At 51.6% G+C, this 25,902-nt stretch overlaps 1 protein-coding gene across 2 annotated transcripts in view; it reads left to right on the top strand.

The window, feature by feature from the left end:
* Positions 1-25,902, top strand: part of MUSK (muscle associated receptor tyrosine kinase) — a 158,600-nt gene that overhangs the window by 109,028 nt on the left and 23,670 nt on the right. For both annotated transcript variants that reach the window (XM_060199015.1, XM_060199014.1), the window contains one exon: positions 23,500-23,659. In XM_060199015.1, coding sequence (XP_060054998.1) covers positions 23,500-23,659 — 160 coding nt within the window. The remainder of the gene's footprint in view (positions 1-23,499; positions 23,660-25,902) is intronic.

Here is a 25,902-nt window from a genome sequence, read left to right as displayed (position 1 = left end):
GTGGAGAGACCCGGGTGACGGACGTGTGTGTGGGGGGTCTTCTGTGGAGAGACCCGGGTGACTGACCTGTGTGTGTGGGGGGTCTTCTGTGGAGAGACCCGGGTGACTGACGTGTGTGTGGGGGGCCTGCTGTGGAGAGACCCCGGTGACAGATGTCTGTGGGGCCTTCTGTGGAGAGACCCGGGTGACGGACGTGTGTGGGGCCTTCTGTGGAGAGACCCGGGTGACAGACGTGTGTGTGGGGGGCCTGCTGTGGAGAGACCCGGGTGACAGATGTCTGTGGGGCCTTCTGTGGAGAGACCCGGGTGACGGACGTGTGTGGGGCCTTCTGTGGAGAGACCCGGGTGACAGACGTGTGTGTGGGGGGCCTGCTGTGGAGAGACCCGGGTGACAGATGTCTGTGGGGCCTTCTGTGGAGAGACCCGGGTGACAGACGTGTGTGTGTGGGGGGCCTGCTGTGGAGAGACCCGGGTGACAGACGTGTGTGTGGCCTTCTGTGGAGAGACCCGGGTGACAGACGTGTGTGGGGCCTTTTGTGGAGAGACCCGGGTGACTGACGTGTGTGTGGGGGGCCTGCTGTGGAGAGACCCGGGTGACAGACTTGTGTGGGGCCTTCTGTGGAGAGACCCGGGTGACAGACGTGTGTGTGTGGGGGGCCTGCTGTGGAGAGACCCGGGTGACAGACGTGTGTGTGGGGGGCCTGCTGTGGAGAGACCCGGGTGACAGATGTCTGTGGGGCCTTCTGTGGAGAGACCCGGGTGACAGACGTGTGTGTGGGGCCTTCTGTGGAGAGACCCGGGTGACAGATGTGTGTGGGGCCTTCTGTGGAGAGACCCTGGTAATAGATGTGTGTGGTGCCTTCTGTGGAGAGACCCGGGTGACAGATGTCTGTGGGGCCTTCTGTGGAGAGACCCGGGTGACAGTTGTGTGTGGGGCCTTCTGTGGAGAGACCCGGGTGACAGACGTGTGTGGGGCCTTCTGTGGAGAGACCTGGGTAACAGACGTGTGTGGGGGGCCTTCTGTGGAGAGACCCGGGTGACAGCTGTGTGTGGGGCCTTCTGTGGAGAGACCCGGGTGACTGACGTGTGTGTGGCCTTCTGTGGAGAGACCCGGGTGACAGACGTGTGTGGGGCCTTTTGTGGAGAGACCCGGGTGACAGACGTGTGTGGGTGGGGCCTTCTGTGGAGAGACCCGGGTGACAGACTTGTGTGGGGCCTTCTGTGGAGAGACCCGGGTGACAGACGTGTGTGTGTGGGGGGCCTGCTGTGGAGAGACCCGGGTGACAGACGTGTGTGTGGCCTTCTGTGGAGAGACCCGGGTGACAGACGTGTGTGGGGCCTTTTGTGGAGAGACCCGGGTGACAGACGTGTGTGTGGGGGGCCTTCTGTGGAGAGACCCGGGTGACAGACTTGTGTGGGGCCTTCTGTGGAGAGACCCGGGTGACAGACGTGTGTGTGTGGGGGGCCTGCTGTGGAGAGACCCGGGTGACAGACGTGTGTGTGGGGGGCCTGCTGTGGAGAGACCCGGGTGACAGCTGTGTGTGGGGCCTTCTGTGGAGAGACCCGGGTGACTGACGTGTGTGTGTGGGGCCTTCTGTGGAGAGACCCGGGTGACAGACGTGTGTGGGGCCTTCTGTGGAGAGACCCTGGTAATAGATGTGTGTGGGGCCTTCTGTGGAGAGACCCGGGTGACAGATGTCTGTGGGGCCTTCTGTGGAGAGACCCGGGTGACAGACGTGTGTGGGGTCTTCTGTGGAGAGACCCGGGTGACAGACGTGTGTGGGGTCTTCTGTGGAGAGACCCGGGTGACTGACGTGTGTGTGTGTGGGGCCTTCTGTGGAGAGACCCGGGTGACAGACGTGTGTGGGGCCTTCTGTGGAGAGACCCGGGTGACAGACGTGTGTGTGGGGGGCCTTCTGTGGAGAGACCCGGGTGACAGACTTGTGTGGGGCCTTCTGTGGAGAGACCCGGGTGACAGACGTGTGTGTGTGGGGGGCCTGCTGTGGAGAGACCCAGGTGACAGACGTGTGTGGGGCCTTCTGTGGAGAGACCCGGGTGACAGACGTGTGTGTGGGGCCTTCTGTGGAGAGACCCGGGTGACAGATGTCTGTGGGGCCTTCTGTGGAGAGACCCGGGTGACTGACGTGTGTGTGGGGGGCCTTCTGTGGAGAGACCCGGGTGACTGACGTGTGTGGGGTCTTCTGTGGAGAGACCCGGGTGACACCTGTGTGTGGGGCCTTCTGTGGAGAGACCCGGGTGACTGACGTGTGTGTGGGGGGCCTTCTGTGGAGAGACCCGGGTGACTGACGTGTGTGGGGTCTTCTGTGGAGAGACCCGGGTGACAGCTGTGTGTGGGGATTTCTGTGGAGAGACCCGGGTGACAGATGTCTGTGGGGCCTTCTGTGTAGAGACCCGGGTGACACCTGTGTGTGGGGCCTTCTGTGGAGAGACCCGGGTGACACCTGTGTGTGGGGCCTTCTGTGGAGAGACCCAGGTGACAGACGTGTGTGGGGCCTTCTGTGGAGAGACCCTGGTAATAGATGTGTGTGGGGCCTTCTGTGGAGAGACCCGGGTGACAGATGTCTGTGGGGCCTTCTGTGGAGAGACCCGGGTGACAGACGTGTGTGGGGTCTTCTGTGGAGAGACCCGGGTGACAAACGTGTGTGTGGGGGGCCTTCTGTGGAGAGACCCGGGTGACTGACGTGTGTGTGTGGGGGGCCTTCTGTGGAGAGACCCGGGTGACAGACGTGTGTGGGGCCTTCTGTGGAGAGACCCGGGTGACAGACGTGTGTGGGGGGGGCCTTCTGTGGAGAGACCCGGGTGACAGACTTGTGTGGGGCCTTCTGTGGAGAGACCCGGGTGACAGATGTGTGTGGGGCCTTCTGTGGAGAGACCCTGGTAATAGATGTGTGTGGGGCCTTCTGTGGAGAGACCCGGGTGACAGACGTGTGTGTGTGGGGGGCATGCTGTGGAGAGACCCGAGTGACAGACGTGTGTGTGGGGGGCCTTCTGTGGAGAGACCCGGGTGACAGACTTGTGTGGGGCCTTCTGTGGAGAGACCCGGGTGACAGACGTGTGTGTGTGGGGGGCCTGCTGTGGAGAGACCCGGGTGACAGACGTGTGTGGGGCCTTCTGTGGAGAGACCCGGGTGACAGCTGTGTGTGGGGCCTTCTGTGGAGAGACCCGGGTGACAGATGTGTGTGGGGCCTTCTGTGGAGAGACCCGGGTGACAGATGTCTGTGGGGCCTTCTGTGGAGAGACCCGGGTGACAGATGTGTGTGGGGCCTTCTGTGGAGAGACCCGGGTGACAGACGTGTGTGGGGCCTTCTGTGGAGAGACCTGGGTGACAGACTTGTGTGGGGCCTTCTGTATAGAGAACTGGGTGACAGACGTGTGTGGGACCTTCTGTGGAGAGACCCAGGTGACAGAAGTGTTGGGGGCCTTCTGTGGAGACACCCGGGTGACAGATGTGTGTGTGGGGCCTTCTCTGGAGAGACCCAGGTAACAGATGTGTGTGTGGCTTTCTGTGGAGAGACCCGGGTGACAGATGTGTGTGTGGCTTTCTGTGGAGAGACCCAGGTGACAGACGTGTGTGGGGCCTTCTGTGGAGAGACCCGGGTGACAGATGTGTGTGGGGGGCCTTCTGTGGAGAGACTGGGTTACAGACGTGTGTGGGGCCTTCTGTGGAGAGACCCAGGTGACAGATGTGTGTGGGCCTTCTCTGGAGAGACTCGGGTGACAGATGTGTGTGTGGGGCCTTCTGTGGAGAGACCCGTGTGACAGACGTGTGGGGGGCCTTCTGTGGAGAGACCCGGGTGACTGACGTGTGTGGGGCCTTCTGTGGAGAGACCCGGGTGACAGATGTGTGTGGGGCCTTTGTTGTTTTCGACGGGTTAGGTTGTTTTCGCCGGGTTGGCTTCACGGGTGGGTAACAGATGACCAGGGACTCATGGTTGAGCTGTAGGCAGTGTCTCTTTATTCATGCAGGATGCAGCACAATCTAAGACGAGCTAAGTTAAACTCAAAGTACAGTACTGTAAAACTCACAATGCTGTCTTTATATATACTTGCCAAGTAGGGTGGAAACAGGATGTGACATAGAGAGGGTGGAGAGAAAAGTGACTGGTGAAAATCAGAGTGTGACAAAGAGGGGGCAGATTAGGCGAGAATCCTATCACTGAACCACAAATGCCCTGGAGGGAGGGTGGAACTTGTTAACAGTGGTTATGTAAATAGAATGAAGTGCTTATGTAAATAGAATAGTGTTAAGCAGGGGGGATTTAAACCAAATGAAACAGAAAGGGTCTCATGCATACCAACAGGCCTTCTGTGGACAGACCCGGGTGACAGATGTGTGTGGGGCCTTCTGTGGAGAGACCCAGGTGACAGATGTGTGCGGTCTTCCGTGGAGAGACCTGGGTGACAGATGTGTGGGGTCTTCCGTGGAGAGACCTGGGTGACAGATGTGTGGGGTCTTCCGTGGAGAGATCTCGGTGACAGATGTGGGGGGGCCTTCTTTCTAGAGACATGTAGGAGGGAATTTCAGAGTGAGCCATGGTTTCACCTGTCCTTGTATTTTGCAAAGCTTTTTGATGTGTTGTTTGTTTTTACCACAGAAATCATGGCTACAGGTTTGGAGTTGCTTCTCTCCTCACAGGAGTGGAAAAGCAAATTCCTGGGGCCAGGTGGGGGCTTACCTGGTAGAATGCACACCCTACCTGCAAGCGGGGGGGGGGGGGGGGGAGGTCCTGTGTGGTGGAGTAGGGCTGAAGATTCCTTTTCTTCCTTCTGTCTCTGTCTCTCTCTCTATCTGTCTGTCACCATCTGTCATAAAGGAATGACTGTGGGGACCAGAGGAGCCATGCAGTACAGCAGGCAGAGATTAAAAAAAAATCCCTTGGTGGTGAAAGAATAAAAAGAATAAAGGGAAACACATTCCTTATGCCTTGTGTGAAAGGGAAGTGATCACAGCCACTTTCCCAACTAGCAAGAGAATTTGTATAAAACTCATCAGTGAGCCGAGGAGACAGTCTTATGGTTCTGCAAAAAGACTTTCTTGTCTGAGGCCCCAAAGCCCCAGGTTCAATCCCCTGCACCACCATGATCCAGAGCTGAGCAGTGTCTGGGGTCTGTCTCTCCCTCTCTCATTAAAAAGTAAGAAGAATATATTTATAAAAAGAAAGAAAGAATTCGTCAGTGAAAGAAACAGTCCACTGCTGGAAGAGACTGGTGAAATATAACCCAGAATGTGAGCCTATGTCTATCAACTCCACATTTTTTATTTCTAAGAGAATGTATATATGTATCCCTTTTTGCCAGGCCCTATTCAAAGAAGTTTGCAGGTAAGCTTTTATTCATTTCCTCTTTTAAAAATATTAATTTTTAATGAGCGATACATAGAGAACGAGAGAGAGACCAGAGCCCTGCTGAGCTCTGGCTGCTGGTGCTGGGGGTTGAGCCTGGTGCCAGAGCCTCAGGCGGTAGAGTCACCTGGAGGACACTGCGGCCTCTGCCCCGTCTACAGCTCCCACTGTGGCGACACACGCGCACTGCCCTGTGCTTGCTGAGGCAGAGAACCGGGAAGCTCCTGCCTGCTAAGCCTCGGCTCTGGTGAGAGGCAGGCAGGAGCTACCAGAGAAGAGACCCCGTTTCCCTGAGCGGGAGACCCCGTTTCTCTGAGCGGGAGACCCTGTTTCTGAGTGGGAGACCCTGTTTCCTGAGCGGGAGACCCCATTTCCCTGAGCAGGAGACCCTGTTTCTGAGCAGGAGACCCCGTTTCCCTGAGCGGGAGACCCCTGTTTCCCTGAGCGGGAGACCCTGTTTCTCTGAGCGGGAGACCCTGTTTCTCTGAGCGGGAGACCCTGTTTCTGAGTGGGAGACCCTGTTTCTGAGCTGGAGACCCTGTTTCTGAGCGGGAGACCCTGTTTCTGAGCGGGAGACCCTGTTTCTCTGAGCGGGAGACCCCGTTTCCCTGAGCGGGAGGCCCCGTTTCCCTGAGCAGGAGACCCCGTTTCCCTGAGGGAGACTGAGCGAGAACTGGATGTGATACAGGCAAAGAAGTCACTGCAACCATTTGGTTTTATTTGCCTGAGCTGGAATGCCAACTGCCATCTGTCCCTGACATCCATCCTGTCCTCACTGCCGTCTGTCCCTGCCGTCCATCCCGTCCTCACTGCCGTCTGTCCCTGAGTCCTTCCTATCCTCACTGCTGTCTGTCCCTGAGTCCTTCCCCGTCCTCGCTGCCATCTGTCCCTGCTGTCCATCCCTGTCCTCACTGCCGTCTGTCCCTGAGTCCTTCCCCGTTCTCACTGACATCTGTCCCTGAGTCTTTCCCATCCTCACTACCGTCTGTCCCTGCCGTCCATCCCCGTCCTCACTGCCGTCTGTCCCTGAGTCCTTCCCATCCTCACTGCCGTCTGTCCCTGCCGTCCATCCCCGTCCTCACTGCCGTCTGTCCCTGAGTCCTTCCCCGTTCTCACTGACATCTGTCCCTGAGTCTTTCCCATCCTCACTGCCGTCTGTCCCTGCCGTCCATCACGTCCTCACTGCCGTCTGTCCCTGAGTCCTTCCCATCCTCACTGCCATCTGTCCCTGAGTCCTTCCCCGTCCCCACTGCCGTCTGTCCCTGCTGTCCATCCCTGTCCTCACTGCCGTCTGTCCCTGAGTCCTTCCCCGTTCTCACTGACATCTGTCCCTGAGTCTTTCCCATCCTCACTGCCATCTGTCCCTGCCGTCCATCACGTCCTCACTGCCGTCTGTCCCTGAGTCCTTCCCCGTTCTCACTGACATCTGTCCCTGAGTCTTTCCCATCCTCACTGCCGTCTGTCCCTGCCGTCCATCACGTCCTCACTGCTGTCTGTCCCTGCCGTCCATCACGTCCCCACTGCCATCTGTCCCTGAGTCCTTCCCCGTCCTCACTGCCGTCTGTTCCTGCCATCCATCCCCGTCCTCACTGCTGTCTGTCCCTGAGTCCTTCCCCGTCCTCACTGCCGTCTGTCCCTGCCGTCCATCCCATCCTCACTGCTGTCTGTCCCATTTCCCCCTTCATTTTATTTTATAGGTTAGAGAAATTGATAGAGAGATCGGCATAGGGAGAGAGAAAGACACCTGAAAACCTTCTTGGCCACTCATGAAGTTTCCCACTTGGCTCGATCCCAGTTCTTTGAGCATGTCCTTTGCTTAGTACTATGTGCACTTAGCCAGGTGTGTCACCACCTAGCTTTGTACAATATCAATTTTTATAGTTGACTAATACTCCATTGAGTATATGTCCCATAATGTTTTTTTTAATATTTTATTTATAAAAAGGAAATAATGACAAAGCCATAGGATAAGAGGGTACAACTTTACACAGTTCCCACCACCAGAACTCTGTATCCCATCCTTCCCCTGACAGCTTTCCTATTCTCTATCCCTCTGGGAGTATGGACCCGGGTCACTGTGGGATGCAGAAGGTGGAAGGTCTGGCTTCTGTCATTGCTTCTCTGCTGGACATGGGCAGTGGCAGGGTGAAGCTGTTCCTTATGTTTAGCCTATCTTTCTCTCTCTGAACATCCTGCTTTGAGTTCTCCAATGTGCTGGGATTCTGTGTAGGATTATTGATCTCTTTTCAAAGTTGGGAATGTTTTCTTCTTTTAGAGTGTTATGATCAACTTTGCTAACAGCCTCATTGCAGCCTTACAGAGACATGTGAGCAATTCACATCTTTACCTTTAGTGCAGACCTTTGGTGAAGACGCGACAGTCTCCTAAGCTCCCTGTCTTGCTGTCTCTCCACTCTGCTCCTCTCCCCTTTTCTCTACGTAAATTTCTGTTAAAGGGCCTTGCTTTAAAACCACAGTCAGGTAGTGTCTGTGCTCCTGCATCATCCTGTGGAGGGACGGAGGGAGTTCTAGTCAGCTGGCCAACTTTGCTCAGGTGTTACATAAGTGTCTATCACAGAAGTTCACTGAGGAAACCTCACCTGCAGTTGCCCGGGGAAAGATTCTCCACCTTGGTGCCTCACACACAGTCTCCAACTTCCTCCACACTTGTTCTGACTCACCAAGTCTGCTGCTGCCTGCAGTCCTGCTGGCAGAGTCCTGGGCTGTCCCTGGCTCTGCAGGGAGATTGTAAACATTTTCCTCTCAGTGAACCTCTTCATTGTGCTGGACTTTAGCTGCTCAGTTGGTATTAAGTTTTCTTCATCAGTCCAGCTGCAGCACTTCTGGTATCTTCCAGAGGTTGCTGAAGATTTCTGGTCCTTTGTGAAACACCACCATCTTTCTGTGGACTTACATTCCTAAAGTCTTGCTTTAAAGTATTTATAACGATAGATGATAGATAGATAGATAGATAGATAGATAGATAATAGATAGATAGGGACCCAGAGCATCACTCTGGCACTTGCCAGGGATTGAAACCTGGGCTTCATGTTTTGAGAGTCCAAGACTTTATCCACTGTGCCTCCTCCTGAACTACAAATAGAAACTTGGTTTCTTGCCTTTTTAATCGTTTTTTCTTAAGTACTCATTTGTTTGTTTTGCATAGAGACAGAGAGAGATCGAGAGCGAAGGGGAGGCGGAAGGGGTGAGAGAGACACCTGCAGCCCTGCTTCACACTCACGAGGTTTTCCCCTGCAACTGGGGCCAGAGGCGTGAACCAGGGTGCTGCCACACACAGGCTCACTAGGTGTGCCAGCACTCAGTCCCTTATGAAACCTTTTCTATTTTCACGCTCCCCTCCCTTTCTTCTTTCCTTTCTTCCTTCCTTCTTTCCCTTCTTCTCTTCCACTCCTTTGTCTTCCATCTTCTCCCAGCCTCTCCCCTCCCACCTCCTCCTCTCTCTACCCCTTCTCCTTTTATCCCCCTTCCTTCCTATCTCCTTTCTTTTCTTTTTCCCCGCTTGCCTTTTTCTCAGAGCATTTCTCTGCTCTGGTTTACAGTGGTGCTGAGGAATGAATCCAGCACCTCAGAGTCTCGGGTATAAAAATCACGTTTGTAATCTGCTCTGCTATAATCCTGACCTGTATTTCCCAAATCCTAAACTTCATTTACCTTATGGGATTTGGATGGAAAAGGGATATGCGGACTGACAGCTTTTCACTGCTAGGCTGTGAGGAGAGTAGAAGGCAAGGAAGCTGCCTGACAGCTTTTCACTGCTAGGCTGTGAGGAGAGTAGAAGGCAAGGAAGCTGCCTGACAGCTTTTCACTGCTAGGTTGTGAGGAGAGTAGAAGGCAAGGAAGCTGCCTGACAGCTTTTCACTGCTAGGCAGTGAGGAGAGGAAGAAGCAAGGAAGCTGCCTGACAGCTTGTCACAGCTAGGTTGTGAGGAGAGTAGAAGCAAGGAAGCTGCCTGACAGCTTTTCACTGCTAGGCTGTGAGGAGAGTAGAAGGCAAGGAAGCTGCCTGACAGCTTTTCACTGCTAGGCTGTGAGGCAAGTAGAAGGCAAGGAAGCTGCCTGACAGATTTTCACTGCTAGGTTGTGAGGAGAGTCGAAGGCAAGGAAGCTGCCTGACAGCTTTTCACTGCTAGGTTGTGAGGAGAGGAAAAAGCAAGGAAGCTGCCTGACAGCTTTTCACTGCTAGGCTGTGAGGAGAGTAAAAGGCAAGGAAGATGCCTGACAGCTTTTCACTGCTAGGCTGTGAGAAGAGGAAGAAGCAAATAAGCCTGCCTGACAGCTTTTCACTACTAGGTTGTGAGGAGAGTAGAAGACAAGGAAGCTGCCTGACAGCTTTTCACTGCTAGGTTGTGAGGAGAGTAGAAGCAAGGAAGCTGGCTCACAGCTTTTGACTGCTAGGTTGTGAGGAGAGACGCAGGCAAGGAAGGTGCCTGACAGCTTTTCACTGCTGGGTTATGAGGAGAGGAAGAAGCAAGGAAGCTGCCTGAAAGCTTTTCACTGCTAGGCTGTGAGGAGAGGAAGAAGCAAGGAAGCTGCCTGACAGCTTTTGACTGCTAGGTTGTGAGGAGAGTAGAAGGCAAGGAAGCTGCCTGACAGCTTTTCACTGCTAGGCAGTGAGGAGAGAAAGAAGCAAGGAAGCTGCCTGACAGCTTTTCACTGCTAGGCGGTGAGGAGAGGAAGAAGCAATGAAGCTGCCTGTAGCTTTTCACTGCTGGGTTGTGAGGAGAGGAAGAAGCAAGGAAGCTGCCTGAAAGCTTTTCACTGCTAGGCTGTGAGGAGAGGAAGAAGAAAGGAAGCTGCCTGACAGCTTTTGACTGCTAGGTTGTGAGGAGAGTAGAAGGCAAGGAAGCTGCCTGACAGCTTTTCACTGCTAGGTTGTGAGGAGAGTAGAAAGCAAGGAAGCTGCCTGACAGCTTTTCACTGCTAGGATGTGAGGAGAGACGCAGGCAAGGAAGCTGCCTGACAGCTTTTCACTGCTGGGTTATGAGGAGAGGAAGAAGCAAGGAAGCTGCCTGAAAGCTTTTCACTGCTAGGCTGTGAGGAGAGGAAGAAGCAAGGAAGCTGCCTGACAGCTTTTGACTGCTAGGTTGTGAGGAGAGTAGAAGGCAAGGAAGCTGCCTGACAGCTTTTCACTGCTAGGCAGTGAGGAGAGAAAGAAGCAAGGAAGCTGCCTGACAGCTTTTCACTGCTAGGCGGTGAGGAGAGGAAGAAGCAATGAAGCTGCCTGTAGCTTTTCACTGCTGGGTTGTGAGGAGAGGAAGAAGCAAGGAAGCTGCCTGAAAGCTTTTCACTGCTAGGCTGTGAGGAGAGGAAGAAGAAAGGAAGCTGCCTGACAGCTTTTGACTGCTAGGTTGTGAGGAGAGTAGAAGGCAAGGAAGCTGCCTGACAGCTTTTCACTGCTAGGTTGTGAGGAGAGTAGAAAGCAAGGAAGCTGCCTGACAGCTTTTCACTGCTAGGATGTGAGGAGAGACGCAGGCAAGGAAGCTGCCTGACAGCTTTTCACTGCTGGGTTATGAGGAGAGGAAGAAGCAAGGAAGCTGCCTGAAAGCTTTTCACTGCTAGGCTGTGAGGAGAGGAAGAAGCAAGGAAGCTGCCTGACAGCTTTTGACTGCTAGGTTGTGAGGAGAGTAGAAGGCAAGGAAGCTGCCTGACAGCTTTTCACTGCTAGGTTGTGAGGAGAGTAGAAGGCAAGGAAGCTGCCTGACAGCTTTTGACTGCTAGGTTGTGAGGAGAGTAGAAGGCAAGGAAGCTGCCTGAAAGCTTTTCACTGCTAGGTTGAGAGGAGAGTAGAAGCAAGGAAGCTGCCTGACAGCTTTTCACTGCTAGGCAGTGAGGAGAGAAAGAAGCAAGGAAGCTGCCTGACAGCTTTTCACTGCTAGGCGGTGAGGAGAGGAAGAAGCAATGAAGCTGCCTGTAGCTTTTCACTGCTGGGTTGTGAGGAGAGGAAGAAGCAAGGAAGCTGCCTGAAAGCTTTTCACTGCTAGGCTGTGAGGAGAGGAAGAAGAAAGGAAGCTGCCTGACAGCTTTTGACTGCTAGGTTGTGAGGAGAGTAGAAGGCAAGGAAGCTGCCTGACAGCTTTTCACTGCTAGGTTGTGAGGAGAGTAGAAGGCAAGGAAGCTGCCTGACAGCTTTTCACTGCTAGGTTGTGAGGAGAGTAGAAAGCAAGGAAGCTGCCTGACAGCTTTTCACTGCTAGGCTGTGAGGCGAGTAGAAGGCAAGGAAGCTGCCTGACAGCTTATCACTGCTAGGATGTGAGGAGAGGAAGAAGCAAGGAAGCTGCCTGACAGCTTTTCACTGCTAGGTTGTGAGGAGAGATGCAGGCAAGGAAGCTGCCTGACAGCTTTTCACTGCTGGGTTATGAGGAGAGGAAGAAGCAAGGAAGCTGCCTGAAAGCTTTTCACTGCTAGGCTGTGAGGAGAGGAAGAAGCAAGGAAGCTGCCTGACAGCTTTTGACTGCTAGGTTGTGAGGAGAGTAGAAGGCAAGGAAGCTGCCTGACAGCTTTTCACTGCTAGGTTGTGAGGAGAGTAGAAGGCAAGGAAGCTGCCTGACAGCTTTTGACTGCTAGGCTGTGAGGAGAGGAAGAAGCAAGGAAGCTGCCTGACAGCTTTTCACTGCTAGGCTGTGAGGAGTAGAAGGCAAGGAAGCTGCCTGACAGCTTTTCACTGCTAGGTTGTCAGTTGAGTGAGAAGGCAAGGAAGCTGTGTGACAGCTTTTCACTGCTAGGTTGTGAGGAGAGGAAGAAGCAACGAAGCTACCTGACAGCTTTTCACTGCTAGGCTGTGAGGAGAGGAAGAAGCAAGGAAGCTACCTGACAGCTTTTCACTGCTAGGTTGTGAGGAGAGTAGAAGGCAAGGAAGCTGCCTGACAGCTTTTCACTGCTAGGCTGTGAGGAGAGGAAGAAGCAAGCAAGGTACCTGACAGCTTTTCACTGCTAGGTTGTGACTAGAGGAGGAAGCAAGGAAGCTGCCTGACAGCTTTTTACTGCTAGGAGGTGAGGAGAGGAAGAAGCAAGGAAGCTGCCTGACAGCTTTTCACTGCTAGGTTGTGAGTTGAGTGAGACGGCAAGGAAGCTGTGTGACAGCTTTTCACTACTAGGTTGTGAGGAGAGGAAGAAGCAACGAAGCTACCTGACAGCTTTTCACTGCTAGGCTGTGAGGAGAGTAGAAGGCAAGGAAGCTGCCTGACAGCTTTTCACTGCTAGGCTGTGAGGAGAGTAGAAGGCAAGGAAGCTACATGACAGCTTTTCACTGCTAGGATGTGAGGAGAGGAAGAAGCAAGGAAGCTGCCTGACAGCTTTTCACTGCTAGGTTGTGGGTTGAGTGAGAAGGCAAGGAAGCTGTGTGACAGCTTTTCACTGCTAGGATGTGAGGAGAGGAAGAAGCAAGGAAGCTACCTGACAGCTTTTCACTGCTAGGCTGTGAGGAGAGTAGAAGGCAAGGAAGCTGCCTGACAGCTTTTCACTACTAGGTTCTGAGGAAAGGAAGAAGGCAAGGAAGCTGCCTGACAGCTTTTCACTGCTAGGCTGTGAGGAGAGGAAGAAGCAAGGAAGCTACCTGACAGGTTTTCAATGCTAGGTTGTGAGGAGAGTAGAAGGCAAGGAAGCTGCCTGACAGCTTTTAACTGCTAGGCTGTGAGGAGAGGAAGAACAAAGGAAGCTGCCTTACAGCTTTTGACAGCTAGGTTGTGAGGAGAGTAGAAGGCAAGGAATCTGCCTGACAGCTTTTCACTGCTAGGCTGTGAGGAGAGTAGAAGGCAAGGAAGCTGCCTGACAGCTTTTAACTGCTAGGCTTTGAGGAGAGGAAGAAGAAAGGAAGCTGCCTGACAGCTTTTGACGGCTAGGTTGTGAGGAGAGTAGAAGGCAAGGAAGCTGCCTGACAGCTTTTCACTGCTAGGTTGTGAGGAGAGTAGAAGGCAAGGAAGCTGCCTGACAGCTTTTCACTGCTAGGTTGTGATGAGAGTAGAAGGCAAGGAAGCTGCCTGACAGCTTTTCACTGCTAGGTTGTGAGGAGAGTAGAAGGCAAAGAAGCTGCCTGACAAATTTTCACTGCTAGGTTGTGAGGAGAGTAGAAGGCAAGGAAGCTGCCTGACAGCTTTTCACTGCTAGGCTGTGAGGAGAGTAGAAGGCAAGGAAGCTACCTGACAGCTTTTCACTGCTAGGATATGAGGAGAGGAAGAAGCCAGGAAGCTGCCTGACAGCTTTTCACTGCTAGGCTGTGAAGCGAGTAGAAGGCAAGGAAGCTGCCTGACAGCTTTTCACTGCTAGGTTGTGAGGTGAGGAAGATGCAAGGAAGCTGCCTGACAGCTTTTCACTGCTAGGCGGTGAGGAGAGGAAGAAACAAGGAAGCTGCCTGACAGCTTTTGACTGCTAGGTGGTGAGGAGAATAGAAGGCAAGGAAGTTGCCTGACAGCTTTTGACTGCTAGGTTGTGAGGAGAGTAGAAGGCAAAGAAGCTGCCTGACAGATTTTCACTGCTAGGTTGTGATGAGAGTAGAAGGCAAGGAAGCTGCCTGACAGCTTTTCAATGCTAGGTTGTGAGGAAAGTAGAAGGCAAAGAAGCTGCCTGACAGATTTTCACTGCTAGGTTGTGAGGAGAGTAGAAGGCAAGGAAGCTGCCTGACAGCTTTTCACTGCTAGGCTGTGAGGAGAGTAGAAGGCAAGGAAGCTGCCTGACAGCTTTTCACTGCTAGGCTGTGAGGAGAGTAGAAGGCAAGGAAGCTACATGACAGCTTTTCACTGCTAGGATGTGAGGAGAGGAAGAAGCAAGGAAGCTGCCTGACATCTTTTCACTGCTAGGCTGTGAGGAGAGTAGAAGGCAAGGAAGCTGCCTGACAGCTTTTCACTGCTAGGACGTGAGGAGAGGAAGAAGCAAGGAAGCTGCCTGACAGCTTTTCACTGCTAGGTTGTGAGTTGAGTGAGAAGGCAAGGAAGCTGTGTGACAGCTTTTCACTACTAGGTTGTGAGGAGAGTAAGAAACAACGAAGCTACCTGACAGCTTTTCACTACTAGGCTGTGAGAAGAGGAAGAAGCAAGGAAGCTACCTGACAGCTTTTCACTGCTAGGCTATGAGGAGAGTAGAAGGCAAGGAATCTGCCTGACAGCTTTTCACTGCTAGGCTGTGAGGAGAGTAGAAGGCAAGGAAGCTGCCTGACACCTTTTCACTGCTAGGCTGTGAGGAGAGTAGAAGGCAAGGAAACTGCCTGACAGCTTTTCACTGCTAGGTTGTGAGGAGAGTAGAAGGCAAGGAAGCTGCCTGACAGCTTTTAACTGCTAGGTTGTGAGGAGAGTAGAAGGCAAGGAAGCTGCCTGACAGCTTTTCACTACTAGGTTCTGAGGAAAGGAAGAAGGCAAGGAAGCTGCCTGACAGCTTTTCACTGCTAGGTTGTGAGGAGAGGAAGAAGCAAGGAAGCTGCCTGACAGCTTTTCACTGCTAGGTTCTGAGGAAAGGAAGAAGGCAAGGAAGCTGCCTGACAGCTTTTCACTGCTAGGTTGTGAGGAGAGGAAGAAGCAAGGAAGCTGCCTGACAGCTTTTCACTGCTAGGCTGTGAGGAGAGTAGAAGGCAAGGAAGCTGCCTGACAGCTTTTCACTGCTAGGCGGTGAGGAGAGGAAGAAGCAATGAAGCTGCCTGTAGCTTTTCACTGCTGGGTTGTGAGGAGAGGAAGAAACAAGGAAGCTGCCTGACAGCTTTTGACTGCTAGGTGGTGAGGAGAATAGAAGGCAAGGAAGTTGCCTGACAGCTTTTCACTGCTAGGTTGTGAGGAGAGTAGAAGGCAAGGAAGCTGCCTGACAGCTTTTCACTGCTAGGTTGTGATGAGAGTAGAAGGCAAGGAAGCTGCCTGACAGCTTTTCACTGCTAGGTTGTGAGGAAAGTAGAAGGCAAAGAAGCTGCCTGACAGATTTTCACTGCTAGGTTGTGAGGAGAGTAGAAGGCAAGGAAGCTGCCTGACAGCTTTTCACTGCTAGGCTGTGAGGAGAGTAGAAGGCAAGGAAGCTGCCTGACAGCTTTTCACTGCTAGGTTGTGAGGAATGTAGAAGGCAAAGAAGCTGCCTGACAGATTTTCACTGCTAGGTTGTGAGGAGAGTAGAAGGCAAGGAAGCTGCCTGACAGCTTTTCACTGCTAGGCTTTGAGGAGAGGAATAAGCAAAGAAGCTGCCTGACAGCTTTTGATGGCTAGGTTGTGAGGATAATAGAAGGCAAGGAAGCTGCCTGACAGATTTTCACTGCTAGGCCGTGAGGAGAGGAAGAAGCAAGGAAGCTGCCTGACAGCTTTTCACGGCTAGGTTGTGAGGAGAGTAGAAGGCAAGGAAGCTGCCTGACAGCTTTTCACTGCTAGGTTGTGAGAAGAGGAAGAAGCAAGGAAGCTGCCTGACAGCTTTTCACTGCTAGGTTGTGAGGAGAGTAGAAGGCAAGAAGCTGCCTGACACCTTTTCACTTCTAGGTTGTGAGGAGAGGAAGATGTAAGGAAGCTGCCTGACAGCTTTTCACTGCTAGGCTGTGAGGAGAGGAAGAAGCAAGGAAGCTGCCTGACAGCTTTTCACTGCTAGTTTGTGAGGAGAGTAGAAGGCAAGGAAGCTACCTGACAGCATTTCACTGCTAGGTTGTGAGGAGAGTAGAAGGCATGTAAGCTGCCTGACAGCTTTTCACTGCTAGGTTGTGAGGAGAGGAAGATGTAAGGAAGCTGCCTGACAGCTTTTCACTTCTAGGCTGTGAGGAGAGTAGAAGGCAAGGAAGCTGCCTGACAGCTTTTCACTGCTAGGCTGTGAGGAGAGGAAGAAGCAAGGAAGCTGCCTGACAGCATTTCACTGCTAGGCTGTTTGGAGATTAGAAGGCAAGGAAGCTGCCTGACAGCTTTTCACTGCTAGGTTGTGAGGAGAGGAAGATGCAACGAAGCTGCCTGATAGCTTTTCACTGCTAGGTTGTGAGGAGAGTAGAAGGCAAGGAAGCTACCTGACAGCATTTCACTGCTAGGTTGTGAGGAGAGTAGAAGGCATGTAAGCTGCCTGACAGCTTTTCACTGCTATGTTGTGAGGAGAGGAAGATGTAAGGACGCTGCCTGACAGCTTTTCACTTCTAGGCTGTGAGGAGAGTAGAAGGCAAGGAAGCTGCCTGACAGCTTTTCACTGCTAGGCTGTGAGGAGAGTAGAAGCAAGGAAGCTGCCTGACAGCTTTTCACTGCTAGGCTGTGAGGAGAGGAAGAAGCAAGGAAGCTGCCTGACAGCTTTTCACTGCTAGGCTGTGAGGAGAGGAAGAAGCAAGGAAGCTGCCTGACAGCATTTCACTGCTAGGCTGTAAGGAGAGTAGAAGGCAAGGAAGCTGCCTGACAGCTTTTCACTTCTAGGCTGTGAGGAGAGTAGAAGGCAAGGAAGCTGCCTGACAGCTTTTCACTGCTAGGTTGTGAGGAGAGGAAGATGCAAGGAATCTGCCTGACAGCTTTTCACTGCTAGGCTGTGAGGAGAGGAAGAAGCAAGGAAGCTGCCTGACAGCTTTTCACTGCTAGGCTGTGAGGAGAGTAGAACGCAAGGAAGCTGCCTGACAGCTTTTCACTGCTAGGCTGTGAGGAGAGGAAGAAGCAAGGAAGCTGCCTGACAGCTTTTCACTGCTAGGCTGTGAGGAGAGGAAGAAGCAAGGAAGCTGCCTGACAGCTTTTCACTGCTAGGCTGTGAGGAGAGTAGAACGCAAGGAAGCTGCCTGACAGCTTTTCACTGCTAGGCTGTTTGGAGATTAGAAGGCAAGGAAGCTGCCTGACAGCTTTTCACTGCTAGGTTGTGAGGAGAGGAAGAAGCAAGGAAGCTGCCTGACAGCTTTTCACTGCTAGGTTGTGAGGAGAGTAGAAGGCAAGGAAGCTACCTGACAGCATTTCACTGCTAGGTTGTGAGGAGAGTAGAAGGCATGTAAGCTGCCTGACAGCTTTTCACTGCTATGTTGTGAGGAGAGGAAGATGTAAGGACGCTGCCTGACAGCTTTTCACTTCTAGGCTGTGAGGAGAGTAGAAGGCAAGGAAGCTGCCTGACAGCTTTTCACTGCTAGGCTGTGAGGAGAGGAAGAAGCAAGGAAGCTGCCTGACAGCTTTTCACTGCTAGGCTGTGAGGAGAGGAAGAAGCAAGGAAGCTGCCTGACAGCATTTCACTGCTAGGCTGTAAGGAGAGTAGAAGGCAAGGAAGCTGCCTGACAGCTTTTCACTTTTAGGTTTTGAGGAGAGGAAGATGTAAGGAAGCTGCCTGACAGCTTTTCACTTCTAGGCTGTGAGGAGAGTAGAAGGCAAGGAAGCTGCCTGACAGCTTTTCACTGCTAGGTTGTGAGGAGAGGAAGAAGCAAGGAAGCTGCCTGACAGCTTTTCACTGCTAGGCTGTGAGGAGAGGAAGAAGCAAGGAAGCTGCCTGACAGCTTTTCACTGCTAGGCTGTGAGGAGAGTAGAACGCAAGGAAGCTGCCTGACAGCTTTTCACTGCTAGGCTGTGAGGAGAGGAAGAAGCAAGGAAGCTGCCTGACAGCTTTTCACTGCTAGGCTGTGAGGAGAGTAGAATGCAAGGAAGCTGCCTGACAGCTTTTCACTGCTAGGTTGTGAGGAGAGTAGAAGGCAAGGAAGCTGCCTGACAGCTTTTCACTGCTAGGCTGTGAGGAGAGGAAGAAGCAAGGAAGCTGCCTGACAGCATTTCACTGCTAGGCTGTGAGGAGAGTAGAAGGCAAGGAAGCTGCCTGACAGCTTTTCACTGCTAGGTTGTGTGGAGAGGAAGATGCAAGGAAGCTGCCTGACAGCTTTTCACCGCTAGGCTGTGAGGAGAGTAGAAGCAAGGAAGCTGCCTGACAGCTTTTCACTGCTAGGCTGTTAGGAGAGTAGAAGGCAAGGAAGCTGCCTGAAAGCTTTTCACTGCTAGGTTGTGAGGAGAGTAGAAACAAGGAAGCTGCCTGACAGCTTTTCACTGCTAGGCTGTGAAGAGAGTAGAAGGCAAGGAAGCTGCCTGACAGCTTTTCACTGCTAGGCTGTGAGGAGAGGAAGAAGCAAGGAAGCTGCCTGACAGCTTTTCACTGCTAGGCTGTGAGGAGAGTAGAAGGCAAGGAAGCTGCCTGACAGCTTTTCACTGCTAGGTTGTGAGGAGAGGAAGATGCAAGGAAGCTGCCTGACAGCTTTTCACTGCTAGGCTGTGAGGAGAGTAGAAGCAAGGAAGCTGCCTGACAGCTTTTCACTGCTAGGCTGTTAGGAGAGTAGAAGGCAAGGAAGCTGCCTGAAAGCTTTTCACTGCTAGGTTGTGAGGAGAGTAGAAACAAGGAAGCTGCCTGACAGCTTTTCACTGCTAGGCTGTGAGGAGAGTAGAAGGCAAGGAAGCTGCCTGACAGCTTTTCACTGCTAGGCTGTGAGGAGAGGAAGAAGCAAGGAAGCTGCCTGACAGCTTTTCACTGCTAGCTGTGAGGAGAGTAGAAGGCAAGGAAGCTGACTGACAGCTTTTCACTGCTCAGTCTCTGCAGAGATTCTGTTTCTTGTACCAACATGCTGGCTGCAGGAGCCCGGAAACAGCCCAAAGTGCAGGCCTGCAGTTTTCCTTCATGTTCTGACTGAAACCACTCAGATCTTGGGCTCCAGTCCTCACTGCCTGCCTCACATCTCTCGGAAGGGGTCTCTGTCGCCAGTCACAGACTGAATTCTCAGCTGTTCTGCTCTCAGATTTCCTTCAGACCAACACCCCCGTACACTATAAGCATGGTTACTTGAAGACCAATTACTGAAAAGTTGGCGGCAACACTGGTCAATAAAACTGGGGAAAGCACCCCACTTGTGGGATATGTTCGCGATTCTATTTGTTAGCCATTAAGAAGTTCCTGACTTCTTGTTGAGTGTAATGTTCTTATTCTTTTTTTTTAATGTACTTTATTTGTTTAATTTTAGTGAGAGAAATATGGAGATAAAGAAATTGAGAGGGGGCAGGGCTACAGCCCTGGCTTATGACGGTGCAGGGGACTGAACCCAGGGCCTCAGAGCCTCAGTCACTACAAACATTTTGTGGAATCATTATGCTATATCCACCACCCCTGTTATGTTTTCTTTTTTTTTTTAATTTTTTTTATTTAAGAAAGGATTAATTAACAAAACCATAGGGTAGGAGGGGTACAACTACACACAATTCCCACCGCCCAATCTCCATATCCCACCCCCTCCCCTGATAGCTTTCCCATTCTCTAGCCCTCTGGGAGCATGGACCCAGGGTCATTGTGGGATGCAGAAGGTGGAAGGTCTGGCTTCTGTAATTGCTTCCCCGCTGAACATGGGCGTTGACTGGTCGGTCCATACTCCCAGTCTGCCTCTCTCTTTCCCTAGTAGGGTGGGTCTCTGGGGAAGCTGAGCTCCAGGACACATTGGTGGGGTCTTCAATCCAGGGAAGCCTGGCCAGCATCCTGGTGGCACCTGGAACCTGGTGACTGAAAAGAGAGTTAACATACGAAGCCAAACAATTTGTTGAGCAATCATGGACCCAAAGGTTGGAATAGTGGAGAGGAAGTATTAGGGAGGTACTCACTGCAAACTCTAGTGCACTTCTGCTTTCTTACTTTGGTGCCATACTCCAAACTCAGTCAATTTCTGTTTTGCGTTTCTACTTCTTTTTTTTTTTACATGCATAACATTCCCCAGATTCCCATTTAACAATACAACCCCCACTATGTCATTCATCATTTTTCATGGACCTGTATTCTCCCCACCCACCCACCCACCCCAGAGTCTTTTACTTTGGTGTAATACTCCAATTCCATTTCAGGTTCGACTTGTGTTTTCTTTTCTAATCTTGTTTTTCAACTTCGGCCTGAGAGTGAGATCATCCCATATTCATCCTTCTGTTTCTGACTTATTTCACTCAACATGATTTTTTCAAGGTCCATCCAAGATCGGCTGAAAACGGTGAAGTCACCATTTTTTACAGCTGAGTAGTATTCCATTGTGTATATATACCACAACTTGCTAATGACTCTTTGTTCCAGAACTGGAGAAATAACTTTATGATCAAAATCACAAACTTAATTTTTTTATATTTAAAAATAAGTATTTAGGAGGCCAGATGGTGGCACACCTGGTTAAGTGCACGTTACCATGTGCAAGGACCCCAGGGTTCAAGTCTGCTCCCCACCTGCCAGGGGAAGCTTTCTGGGCATTGAAGCAAGTACTGCAGGTGTCTCTGTGTCTGTCTGTCTCTTTCCTATTTCTTCTCCCCCTCTCAACTTCTCTCTCCTATCAAAAAAAAAAAAAAGGTGGATTTGTTGCACAGGCACCAAGACCCAGAAAAAACCTTGGTGGCTAAAGTAAATAAGTAAAATAAATTATATATATATATATATATATATATATATATATATATATATATATATATATATATATATTGCCTCTAGTTAGTTGCCGGGGCTCAGTGCTGACATTATGAATGCACTGCTTCTAGAGGTCTTTTTTTTTTTTTATTCTATAGAACAGAGAGAAATTGAGGGTAGATAGAGAGAAAAGACACCTGCAGACCTGCTTCACCACTTTTGAAGCCACCCCCTGCAAGGGGGAGCAGGGGCTCGAACCAGGATCCTTGTGCAGGTCCTTGCACTTCATACTATGTGCCCTTAACCTGCTGTGCCACCGCCAGGCCCCCTACCTATTTATTTTAATGAGAGAGAAAGAGAGTGATGGGGAGAGGGAGTGAGAGACCAGACTCAGCTCTGGCTGATGGTGGTGCTGGGGACCGAGCCTGGGGTCACAGAGCCCCAGTCACCAAAGGCTTGGCAGAAGGCCCGTGCTCCTCCTTGGCGGGTGGGCAGCAGCTTCCCGCCTCGTGTTGCAGGCTGAGGAAGCCCTGGGCGAGGCTTAGTCTGCTCGGAAAAGCTCAGACATGAAGGTGAGGCAGTGTGCAGAGTCTAAGTCCACAGCTGGTCAGACGTGTCGGGCAGCTGCTTTCCCCATGAAACTGGAATGCTCGTGACTAATAAAGACAGAAACAGGTCATCCCCTCAGCTCTGTGCTTTCACTGTATTGGTTCCCTAACCTTACACAAAGAGGTTTTTTAAAAAAATTTTTAACATTTATTTTTCTCTTTTGTTGCCCTTGTTGTTTTATTATTGTTGTAGTTATTCTTGTTGTTATTGATGTTGTCATTGTGATAAGACAGAGAGAAATGGAGAGAGGAGGGGAAGACAGAGAGGGGGAGAGAAAGACAGACACCTGCAGACCTGCTTCACCGTTTGTAAAGCGACTCCCCTGCAGGTGGGGAGCCGGGGGCTCGAACCGGGATCCTTATGCTGGTCCTTGTGCTTTGCGCCACCTGCGCTTAACCCGCTGTGCTACTGCCAGACTCCCACAAACAGTTTTTTGTAAGTAGTCTGAGCTCATGCCATGTCTCTGAAACAAAACTGACTTTGGAATCATGTTGCCTCCTGAGGATCCACTCCTGGGGTGGCCTTTCATGAGAAACCAGGAGGAATTCTAAGAGCAAACCTGTAAGCCCACAGCCTTGCTCCTAACTGAGCATTTCTTTATGCCTTTTCTTATTTGATAGGACAGAGAGAAACTGAGACTGGGAGGCAGAGAGAGAGAGAGAGAGAGAGAGAGACCTGCAGCACTTGTGAGGCCCTTCTCCCTCTCCCTCCTCACCCCCTGTAGATGGGCCTGGGGGCTTGAACCTGGTGCTTGTGTGCCATAGTAGCTAGCTTCATGGGCGGGAGACAGACCAGGGACTCATAGCTGGTATGCGGTATCTCTTTATTCATATGGAACGCAGCGCAATCTAAGCCATCTCTAATCACAATCCTGTCCTTACATATACTCGCCAAGTAAGGTGGAAACAGGATGTGATGTAGAGAGGGTGCAGTGAAAAGAGACTGGTAGAAATCAGGGTGTGACTAGTAGAGGGGGCAGAGCAAAAAGACACCATGAACTGGCGGGGATTAAACCAATGTCCTGCAGGCAGGGGGTGCTTAGTTAACAGTCGTTATGTAAATAGAGTACAGGGTTAAGCAGGGGGGATTAAACCAATGAAACAGAAGGGGTCTTAGAAGCAGAATTAGAAGCAGACCGACACTTGCACAGAGATGTGTGTGCCCCGTCAGGTGCACTATCACCCAGCCCCCTTGCAGCACAACTTCCTCAAAGGTTATGATGGTTTGACATGATCATCTATGAAAGTGTAGGGGTCCCTGAGCCAGCCTGGGAGTGTTAGTTATTTCCTGAGAGGCCTAAACTCGTCTTCCTCATGTAGGTGGCAGTGGTGGTTATATTCCAGCTGAGGCAGTCGGGACAAGTGGGCTATCTGAGGCTCTTCCTCTGAGAGGGTCTGGCTTGTTCCCAGGTCACAGGTTACAAGAACAAGAAATCTTCCTCCCCCTCCCCAGAGCCCTGCCCCACTAGGGACAGACAGACACAGGCTGGGGGTGTGGATCCACCTGCCAACACCATGTCCAGTGGGGAAGCAATGACAGAAGCCAGAACTCCCACCTTCTGCTCCCCAGAAAGAATTTGGGTCCATGCTCCCAGAGGGGGAGAAATGTCAAGGGAAGATGCCCAGAGGTCTCTGAACTCCAATTCCATCAGGACCCAGGGAGAGAAGAGGAAAAAGGGAGGGACATAGGTGTAGGTATGACTTAGAAAGAAAGAGAAAGCTGGAGCATAGAAAAAATGGGCAAGTATATATAAATATAGACAGACAGTCATGGAAATAATAGTCAGCCCATGTCTGTGACCTTGGGAGAACCACTGCAGTTGCTGGTGGAGAGGATGGGGGCACAGACTCTGGTGGCAGAAACAGTGTGGAATTATGCACCTTGTATCTCATGACTTTATAGATTAATATTAAATCACAAATAAAATTTTAAAAAAGTAAATACAAAACATGTTCAACAATTACTTGCCCTGTGTCTTTCTAAAACACACAGCAAAGTCAATCTGGACTCTATGGAGAAGAACTACAGAGTCACGTGACAAGATCCTGGGTATAAAAAGAATAAGTCGGGGGCTATTCTAGTGATCTGACACAATGTTTTTGATTATAATTATAATCCTCCTTCTTCCATAAGCTTTCCTCATTAGTGAGGAAATCCTTGAAATCTTTCAAGTCTAAGGAAATCCTTGACCTAACTCTAAGTTCTGTTTCTCCCCCCTCAGCAGATTTCATCTGGGTCGATTCAAGAAAGCGTAAAAGACCGAGTAATCGACTCAAGACTGCAGCTGCTGGTCACCAAGCCAGGGCTGTACACGTGCATTGCCACCAATCAGCACGGGGAGAAGGCTAGCACTGCAAAGGCCGCAGCCACCATCAGCATATCGGGTAGGGCGCGCCCCCATGCTGTTCTGCCTGTGTCACCTGGGTCAAATCCTTAGTTCTTATTCCGGCCCCCTCAGGCTATTTCCTCCCCCATAGGGGCACTAGGAATTGAGCTGGGAATTGATTCTGGTTAACTGTTGCTTCAGAGTGCTCAAGGGCCTGCTCAGGTAGGTACACTGTGTCTAGTTGTCCAGGGTGAGGGAGACAGCATACAGGTTCGGCAAAGAGACTCTCTTTGAAGAGAGTCTTTTGAAGCTCAGGACCCCAGGCTCACTCCTCCACACCACCAAGCCAGAGCTGATCAGAAAAAAAAAAAAAAAAAAAAAGACGTTTCTAGAGGCTCATTGATGCTTTTCTCTCTTTTTTCATTCTCCTTCCATCTTTTTCCTCCTCCTTGCCTTTCTTTTGTTTTCTCCCCCTTTGTTTTTCCCTTTCTTGTCTTTTTTCTCCTCTCTCTTTCCTTCTTTCTCTTGGTTAATCAAAATCCCTAAGGTTCTCGAAGAGGAAACTGGCAGATAAGTAACACGTCTACGAGAACTTGTCCACAGCTACCCTTGTGGACATCTTAAACATGGAGGATGGGTCTCACTGTGGGCTTCCTCCTGCTTCCTGCAAGGGGTAGGGGCTCAAGATGCTTTCAGGAACAAGGGCTGACTCACCGATCTCCAGGCTGCTTGTGTTGCTTTATAAAGGCTTATGTTTTTAATATCTCAGCAGTTTCTAAGAACATTCGTAAAATTCCTTGGACAGAAGAGAATCCCACACCGGGAAATACCAGGCGTGCTGCCCACTGCCCGGGGTGGGGGGAGGTCGGCGCAGAGAGGCTTGACTTCTTACACAAGGACCTGTGTCCAGGGCCCGGCTCCCCGCAGCCTGCTGCAGGGCCCCTTCTCTCATCTGGCCGATGGGGACACTTCCAGCAATGTCGTGGCGGTGTCCCCCGTGAAGGCAGGGATGGAGCTCGCGGAGTAATGCACAAGGGCTGTTGGGCAGACCGTTGCTTCTGGCATGCCCATGCAGGAGAGAGGTGTCTGTCCGTTTTGCCTGGTCCAGCAGCACATGTCAGCCTCTGACACCCCGAGGGAGTGACCAGCTTGTCTAGTGTTCCCACAGGGGGAAAGTCATGTCTGGAAGAATATATCAAGGGTCTTAGTAGCAAGTCCAGTTCAGTTGAAAACGGCATGATAAAATGATCACTATTTAAATGTAAAGCAGTTTGTTTTCTTGATAAACCACATGGGGGTGGTAGCACACCCAATTAAGAGCACATAGGACTAAGCACAAGGACCCAGGTTCGAGCCCCCCCCCCCCCCCGGTTTCCCGCCTGCAGGGGGACACTCCACAAGTGGTGAAGCAGGTCTGCAGGTGTCTCTGTCTCTCCCCCTCTCTGTCTTCCCTTCCTTTCTCAATTTTTATGTCCTCTAATAAAATAGAAAAAAGGGCCTCCAGGAGCAGTGGATTCATAGTGCTGGCAGGCACTGAGCCCCAGCAATAACCCTGGAGAGAGAGAGAGAGAGAGAGAGAGAGAGAAGGAAAGAGAGACAGACACACACACACAGAGAGAGAGAGAAGGAAGGAGAGACAGACAGAGAGAGAGAGAGAGAGACACAGAGAGAGAGAGAGGGAAGGAGAGACAGACAGAGAGAGAGAGAGAGACAGACACACACACACACAGAGAGAGAGAAGGAAGGAGAGACAGACACACACAGAGAGAGAGAAGGAAGGAGAGACAGACACACAGAGAGAGAGAGAAGGAAGGAGAGACAGACACACAGAGAGAGAGAGAAGGAAGGAGAGACAGACAGAGAGAGAGACAGACATACACAGAGAGAGAGAGCGAGAGGGAAGGAGAGACAGACACATACACAGAGAGAGAAGGAAGGAGAGACAGACACACAGAGAGAGAGAGAGAGAATAAATAATAAAAATAAAGCACATCTACATGATTTGCTCAGACAAGCAGGTCTGACCACTGGGCTAGCCAAGTACAGATTTAACTGCCCACAGGACAAGTGACTGCCGAGTCCCTGCCTGCAGGTGTGTCAGTCAGGAGGGAAATCCCAGCTCCGGCCTAGGGCTTATGGGGAGGCCTTGGGAAGAGCAGGGGTGAGAGAAGGAGCGCCGTCCGAGGTGTGGACAGCTGGGTGAGGCTGGGGGAGATTCTGCTGCGGACCTGCCCCCCGGCCCTTCCACAAGGACGCAGGGCCCTAGGACCAAGGCCGAGCTGAAGTGCGGGCACCAGCAAT

This window comes from Erinaceus europaeus, chromosome 10 (assembly GCF_950295315.1).
Source record: "Erinaceus europaeus chromosome 10, mEriEur2.1, whole genome shotgun sequence".
Lineage (NCBI taxonomy): Eukaryota > Metazoa > Chordata > Mammalia > Eulipotyphla > Erinaceidae > Erinaceus > Erinaceus europaeus.
The sequence above is the reverse complement of the archived record's forward strand: the minus strand, read 5'-3'. Positions and strand labels throughout refer to the sequence as shown.